This window comes from Lactuca sativa, chromosome 9 (genome assembly GCF_002870075.4).
Source record: "Lactuca sativa cultivar Salinas chromosome 9, Lsat_Salinas_v11, whole genome shotgun sequence".
Taxonomy (NCBI): domain Eukaryota; kingdom Viridiplantae; phylum Streptophyta; class Magnoliopsida; order Asterales; family Asteraceae; genus Lactuca; species Lactuca sativa.
The window spans coordinates 86,491,986-86,500,655 of NC_056631.2; the positions used below are offsets into that span (position 1 = coordinate 86,491,986).

At 36.6% G+C, this 8,670-nt stretch overlaps 2 protein-coding genes across 2 annotated transcripts; both read left to right on the forward strand.

Moving 5' to 3' along the window:
* The first annotated feature begins 274 nt into the window (after positions 1 to 274).
* LOC122194436 (uncharacterized) lies at positions 275 to 775 on the forward strand. Its single transcript, XM_042898428.1, has one exon. The coding sequence runs from the start codon at positions 275 to 277 to the stop codon at positions 773 to 775; it is 501 nt and encodes a 166-aa protein (XP_042754362.1).
* On the forward strand, positions 717 to 2,107 carry LOC111896834 (uncharacterized). Its single transcript, XM_042898323.2, has 3 exons — positions 717 to 1,078; positions 1,162 to 1,305; positions 1,671 to 2,107. The coding sequence occupies exons 1-3, from the start codon at positions 965 to 967 to the stop codon at positions 1,989 to 1,991; spliced, it is 579 nt and encodes a 192-aa protein (XP_042754257.1). The 5' UTR covers positions 717 to 964; the 3' UTR covers positions 1,992 to 2,107.
* The last annotated feature ends 6,563 nt before the right edge of the window (positions 2,108 to 8,670 follow it).

Below are 8,670 nucleotides of genomic sequence, written 5' to 3' on the forward strand. Positions count from 1 at the left end.
TGCAGTCATATACTATATATTTAAGGAATGAATTTTGCAATTTGAAATGATGTTTTGTTCAATTAGTTTTGATTATCTACACGATGATATATAGATATAGTGAGTATTATTGTTCCATGGTTTCAAAGTTTTAATTGTGTAAATTACACAATGCATATTCTTATCACTAGCATTTGGTGAATGTGAGAATTCTTTTATTGTAAAGCTTACTGATCACTTGAATTTGGTCTAGGTGCGTGGACGAGTTTCAAGATCATAGGATTTCATAAGCAATATGTCTCTAATGCCCTTAAAGGATGCTGTGGCCACTGGAATTCTCTCTAAGAGATCGATATCCATATGGTGCAACTTAATCCATCTCAGCATCGATGGTGGTGAAAGGTTAGACAAAATAATCAAGATTCCAATGCTGCGTGATCCAGTGCAATCAATGTACATCAGAAAGGTGAATAGTGTCATTAAAAATCACAAAGGTCCTCTTGTTCAAGAATTCCGGATTCGTTTCGATTTGGATTGTGGAAATAATCGTGCTATTGATTGTTGGCTCCAGTTTGTGATGAACAAGAAAGTTCAGACACTTGAACTGGATTTGATGAACCACGTCAAGTTTCGTATGCCTGCTAATTCCTATGACTTTCCATTACATTTTTTGACCGAAAATGGTAGAATATTTTTGGAGCTACATTACTTGAAGAAACTCGTATTGAAGGGTGTTAATGTGAGAGAAGCAATCCTGCGGAATATATTAACAACTTCTCCACATCTTGATTCTTGAAACACTATGTACCCATGACTCAGGATACATGGCACATGTTTTAGTTGGTGGAGAACCTCTTAAACTGAAACATTTTGAAATAAAAGGTAAATTGTTCTAATATACGATCGATTTATTTATGAGTTTGACCTTGTATCGTTCACCTACAAGGGTCCAGCAATAGATTTACGTCTAGGTCATCTTCCAAAAATGAAAGAACTTGATATTTGCCAAGGAGCTGAAGGGTTACAAAATAATATATTCAGCCAGATCGCATCTTGTGTTTCATACATCCAAGTTCTTTCCCTCAACATATTACAGACGGTTAGTATGTAACTATGTATCATCTCTGGTGTGTTTCTAACCTTTTATGGAAATATTATGAGAGCATTGTCTTGTTTTTACAGGAACGTTTGATGCTTAATTCCATTCCTGAACTACCAAATGTGAAGAAATTGAGGCTCGCAATTGGAGCATATAATGATAACTGCTTGCTATGTTTCACTTACATAGCGAATGCATGTCCATCTTTGGAGACCTTCACGATTCAGGTATTTACACTATGTCCAATTATTGAGTTAACGGAACCATGCTACAACTTGTTTAGGATAAACAAGGAAAGACATTCATCATTTTCTTGTCCAAATATCTTTCCCTTATATTAGAAAATCATCATCAGATACGCAAATGGTAAGAAAGAAGCATAGATGTGGACAGTTATCTAGATCTTTTGGAGTCGTTTTATTATGATGCCATTGAGCCGTTGGCTTAGGTTTCTTATATCATATGTGACTAGGAAATTAGGCGTTGCATGTGATTCTCTTGTCAATGCTGCAAATTAGATGTAAGCTCTAGCTTTGTCAAAGATTGTGCAATACGATACAAAAATGTCATTAAGTTATCCTTCCTTTTGCAGCTACTCTGGGGGTCACCCATCTGGAGGAAGAGGAAAGCACGGTGTTACTCCACTCCTAGTCGTCCCTATAACAACCTATGTGTACTTGAACTCATGGGGTATTATGGACGGATGAGTGAGTTAGAACTAGTCAATCATATAATCGAAAACGCTGCTGCACTGAAGCAAATCGTGATTGATCCTCGCTGCCAAGGTCGGATTGGAAATACACCTGTAAAAAAGTTGCAGAAGAACTTGAAGATTGAGGAAACTGCTCGAACTTACGCCCAGAGCCAGCTCAAATCAGTAACACCTCAGGGAGTTAAATTGGTGATTCTCTGACTTGCCTTTGAACTCGCAAGCAGTGTTTGTCGTTTATGTATGTGAAATTCAGATAAACTACCATAGGGTTTTAATTAATAACAAGGCATATCTTCTTCCTTTTGTTTAATTATAAATGTTTTATTCGGATGAACTATACATTTCCCTTTTAACTCCCTAAATATGCCTATTAAACACAAACTCGTAAGAGTAAAGAGGACTGTTTGCTAATCTTTTCTTAATAAGCCTTCAATTTTTTATTTATTTATTTTTTTTTTATTTTTTTATTTTTTTACTAAAACAAACAACTGTATCTTATGGCAAACATACATGACTTGGTTGTTATTTATTTCATTTGAATTGCATCCTATAAACTGTGTCCATGTTAATAGGTTATTATGTAGTGGAATACATAATTAAATCACAAAATAATGATTTCATATAGGGAAAATGACACATATAGCCCACAAACTTTTTAGGGTTGACCCTTTTACTCACTTAAGTTTTTTCGTGGCTTTATGAGGGAACCAAGTTGTAGGAAACCTGTCTTTTTAGTTTTTTTTTTACTTGTTTTAGCCAGTTTAGGTGGTACATACACAAAATTTAGGGCCCACCTCTCTTTCTTTCTCTCTCTCTTTCTCTCTCTCTCTCTCTCTCTCTCTCTCTCTCTCTCTCTCTCTCTCTTTATATATATATATATATATATATATATATATATATATATATATATATATATATATATATACACACACACACAGATACAAAATATCATCTTCTATATTTCTGTTTATATGCATATCTTATATCTAAATGCGTAGAGTTCTAGTGATATGAAGGCCAAATGCATCAACTCCTTATGCATTCATCATGCTCCTTAAGACTCTTATTTTTTCTGGGTATAACCAAAACTTAGGCCCCTCCTTTCTTCATCCTGCCGAGCAACACCACCACAAACACCCATTTGTGAGCTGCTTCTACCCTCAAACACCAGATTGGCCATGACAATGGCCAAATCGAAGTTGAAGGCCACCAGAAATCGACCCCCCCCCACCTCCTTCTGTCGGTCTTTGTAGCCTTCCCATCACCAATCTGCCTCTTCACCCTTCATATTCCTGCTGGTCGGACTGGAAGGCAACAATCTAGAGGTCACCAGAACAATCCCTACGACCATTGCTATCGTTTTCAGTCTCTACAACTTCGATTTAAAAGCTTGATCTCCGGACATCGGTTTCTGTCCCCCCCCCCCCCCCCCCCCCCCCCCCCCCCCCCAATTTGAAGTCGTTGATCCGCCTTGGCCCTTTTCCTTTCACGTTTTCTTCTAGAAAAATGAGACAAACGAGAGCATGGTCTAATTTCCTTGAGATTTGTTTTTGCGATGAATAAGGTTTGATGGAGTGAGGGCTAGTCAAAAGCACCGCCATCAAAGAAGCCTCCTTGAACTCTCCAAATTAATGAACTCAAACTGAGCATAGTTGGTGATGTGGCAAGTTTGGTCAAAAAATTGGAAAAATTCAAAGTCAATTTAGGGGAATTGGTTAACAAATGCCAATGTGGCAAAGGGGTAACCGGGTGACCCTTCACTTTGGCCAAAAGGACTTAATCAACCCGACAAAAAGGAATTTCATAGGACGTATGTGTCATTTCCCTATCGTATATTACTATTATTGTCTTTAGCAATTAAAAAATGCTTCCCGAAAATACATATACACACAGCCAGGGTCAAAAAATTTATGATGTCATATATTTCTCCTTGTGTACCTAGTTTTCATTATATATAATCTAACCACTCAATTGATTATTTTTATTTATATTTTTCTAACGGTAAAATGGACGTTAAAATATGCTTGGTTTTTTAGCGATTCGTTAATGATACGAGGACAGAATCAGTATATTTCTGAAAATAAGCTTAGGTTTTTTTTTCTATTGTCCTCTCCTTTTATCAATTTTCATTGCAAAATTGGTGCCGACCTCCGACTTTCATCTTTACTTTTTGTTTTTATGTGTTTGAAAAGCTCAAGACAAGTGGTAGAATTATGATGGAATCCAAGTTAGAAATTTCAAGAAATTTGAGGCTGCTATGATTACTCGATCAAAATACATGGATATTTTGTGAATGAAAGCTCAAGACAGGTGGCAAAATTATGATGAGATACCATGGTTCCATACTACCCTTGGGTATTTGTTAAAAAAATACCAATTTAGGAGCTACAAACATATGTCATAATCTTTGGTGTTCCCAAAAATTGTTATTTATGCAAAACACTAGAGTAGTAGTTGTAATTCCTATTGGTGTTATAGGTTCAATTACCTATGTTGTATTGTACAGAAACCTGTTGTGTTTGAGTCTTCATAAAAATGATGTACATCTTCAAGAATACTTTTGTAATTGTCTCCCATATTCAAAATATGGCTTCTATTTAAGGTGCTCTCCTCAAATATAAAAGTTGGTTGCTAATTTAATGAAGTTAGTTACTATCTTTATAAGTTTGCTTGAGATTTCAAGGTTCCCAACACTCAAGCCAATTCTCCTCCAAAGGTATATAAGTCAGTCCGACTATTTCAGATGATTGCATCAAGGTTTGTTGCTGTAAATTGCTAATATTAAAGCATTCCCCCTTCACTCTTAGCCTGTTGGAGAAACAACCTAGAAAAAAATCAATATGAAGAAATGATTTTTGCACGCACATACATATGAAGAAGGAGAAGATGGGTTCTTGAACATAAAAGTAATATTTTATTACAAAACTCAAGAACAACATTTACATATTACATTGTATTTTAGAATATTAGGATTTATCATTACCTAATACTTTACTTAAATCTTTCATGTGGTTTGTATCCATATATTTACAATGAACGCTTTCATATATTGAACTTCTGAAGGTTTAAGTCTAAATACCAATCCGTTGTATTTAGTCCACTTAAACTACTGCTCTGATACCATGATTGAAAGACCCATACTTTCATATGATTGAGAGAACCCCTCTCTAAAATTTAACTACATCATATTACTCCAAAACATGCTACATGCATATTTATAAACAATATTTTACATTGATAGTTTAATTACAAAAGACTGGATACAAACCGACTATTAAGACTATTACAAAGTATTATATTTATTACATAACTACCCAAGATATTATAGTTTTATACATACATGAACACTAATCACAAAAGTAATAGTATTATGTATTCAAAATCTTCTAACAATATATGTCTATACTGGATCCTTATTACCAGCAATGGTTAAACACTAAGAGGGATAAGCGGTGACGCTTAGTGAGTTCAATAATAGATACAATATAACGTTATGCCATATATATATATATATATATATATATATATATATATATATATATATATATATATATATATATTATATACACACACACACACACTTCAATATGGCAGAAGCAAAGAGGAACAAGGAACAACAAAGGCATATGTGAATCATGTGACAAACTTTCCATATCAATCAATGAGACATAACAATTTCCATACTTGATATACATCAATAAAGCTTCGACCCAAATGGCACAGGAGACATACACTTTCTGATTAATATTTTGGTAGATTCCAGGCTTTCAGCCCTATCTAACCTTCTGCCAATGTCATAGAGGTAGAAGTCATTCTCTTACGAGACATGCTCTACACGGCCAAAGGCTACATACCAATACCACTGTGATACTAGTCCTTTTACTGATCACATGTTCAAGGGTACAACTTTTGCTACCATAATAGCATGAAATAATAATAACACGAGATAATAACACGGAAAAGCACATAACACATATAACACATAACATACAATTGTTCTTATATATTGAACTCATCGTTAATTAACTGGAGGTTAAAATAGTAATTTGGGCAGCACTTCGTTACTATAATTAACTTTCTTCGATGAAAATCGGGAGCTTTATTGAAAACCGGTCCTTGTGATGGTTGAGCTAAACCGAAAAGATAAATTTCTCGGGGTCTCTGGACACTTTGGGACATTCTTCGGGTGTTGGGTATGATCCCAAGGCTTCGAGGGAAGTTGGAATGGCTTAGAAATGGGTTTAGGAGTTAAAAGTACGAAATTTTCTAACATTAGCCAGGAGGGTTTGCACCCTCCTATTTATAGGGCGGGGCTCAGATCCGGAGGGAGGAGGAGAAGCCACGCGGTAGATTTGCAGGCGAGGGGGGCAGGTGGCGAGTCCGAGACCGAGACACGGGGCGACACGCGATAGCAGATGCGAGGGTCAGGCGTCAGATGCGAGGGCAGCACACGCGTCGGACTCCGATTGGACCTCCGCATCGGATGACTCATCAGATCGGACACGGGGCACTTCACGGGCAAGGGTGACGTGGCCGAACCCTGGCCATGCGAAATTTCTCGGATTTTGTGATTTTCTCGGTTTTTGTGTCCCAAACTTCAAAAATCCATAACTGTTGCATACAAGCTCCGTTTTAGACGTTCTTTACATATACACGTAGGTGAAATTATGATCTACAACTTTCATGTAGAATTCGTCGGCTAATTTTGAGTTTATTTTTTTATTATATTTTTAACAGGTCGGGACAGGAAAATTCCGTTAAAAAATCATAACTTCTTCATCCGAAGTCCGTTTTCGTCTTTCTTTTTACCGTTGTACTACTATTGATGAGATACTTGATTTTTGTTTAGGTTGCGTCGGCTAAAAATCGCTCGATCTTTATTTCGAGTTTTTAGTTGTCTACTGTTATTCCGAAACTTAGAAAAATCATAACTTCCTCATACGAAGTCAGATTCGGACGTTCTTTTTATGAAAATTATTGGTTTAACGAGTACTACGACTTTCATTTAGATCACTAAGGCTAAAAAGTAGTTTATTGAGAACTCACTTTTTACGCTAAATAGTGTTTGCCGGTTTTGTCGCGGATCTTCGATTGGTCATAACTTCTTCGTTATAACTCGAATTTCGATGAGGTTTTCGCCTAAATGTTTCGATTCTTTACAACTTTCAATAATAAAATTTTACTTATTTCAAATTTTATATTTTCGTTAAATTTCAATATTTGACATTTGATTGGAATCTCATAAGACTTCCAATATTTTCCGAGTTATTATAAATATAGTTTTACTTCATTTCTAGTAAAAACCATATGTTAGCACTCAACGTTCAACATCATATAATATTTCATAATATTATTTATTTTTAGACTACCAAACACGATAACCAAACATGTATGTTACACCACCCCTCACAAACTTGCCCTAAGATCTACACCATATATCTTTCTTGGTTATCCTAACCAACACCGAGGCTTTCATTGTTTTGACCTTGAATCCGGAAAAATAATCGTCTCACATCACGTTGTTTTTCAAGAAAAAGTTTTTCCATATAAAGCCATGACACCCAACAAAGCACCTTCATATTCTTTCCTTGACGAACAATGTGAGATAAATCCCACATCAAGGGATTTTCGATTGTTTCAATTTCCCACCACAACCACCATCGATAATAGCAATGATTCCGACAGCCTAATTTTTGCCAACGATTACCACGCCACCTTCTTTTTTTTTCTCACGACAACTTAACACCGCCAGCTGACTCTCCCTTATTGTCTGCCGTTGCCTCGGTGGCATCTACACCCGTCTCACATAGTCCTCCCACTAACTCTCCACCAGCTCCTTAACCAACTCACCCTATGGTCACCCATAGTCGTGCAGGTATATTCAAACATATCTCTCATCTCAATCTATACACAACCCCCCGAGTCTCCCCTTCCTAAGTGTCACCTTTAAGCTCCTCAGGACCCCAATTGGACCATTGCCATGAAGGACAAATATCGTGCTCTTATTTCTAACGGTACAGGGGTCCTTGTTCCAAGACCTACAAATGCTAACATTGTGCGCTCTATATGGTTATTTAGAAAGAAATATAACGCATATGGTACACTTGAGCGATACAAAGATCGCTTGGTAGCTAATGGTAAAAGCTAATGCCTCGGCATCGACTGTAATGAGACATGTAGTTCGGTTGTCAAACCGGCTACGATTCGTATGGTTCTTAGTCTTGGCACCTCTCAAAAAGGGTTGATTCATCAGTTAGGCATAAAAAATGCATTCTTACATGGTCAACTAGATGAAACAGTTAACATACACCAACTGGTTGGGTTTAGAGATATTACACATCTTGACCATGTCTGCTTATTGCAGAAGTCTCTATATAGTCTAAAACAAGCTCCATGGGCTTGGTTTCATCGATTTTCATCATATATCACCAAGACATGTTTTACACATAGTTGTTGTGATTCTTCACTGTTTATATTTTGCAGTGGTACGGAGATGGCTTACTTATTGTTATATGTTGATGACATCATTTTGACAGCCTCCTCTACAGATCTCCTACAACGTATCATTTCACTTCTAGCATTGGAATTTGCTATGAAGGATCTTGGTGATCTATCTTACTTTCTGGGCATTGCTGTTACATGGGCCTCTAATGGTATATTCCTTTCTCAACGCAACTATGCGTTGGAAATCTTGGAGCACGCCAACATGTTAACCTGTAACCCGTGTTGCAAACCTGATAATACTCAGTCCAGACTAGAATCTTCAGGCGATCCCGTCAATGATCCGACCCTATACCGAAGCCTCATAGGTGGTCTCTAGTATCTCACATTTACACGCCCAAACTTATCATATGACGTGTAACAGATTTTTCTATTCATG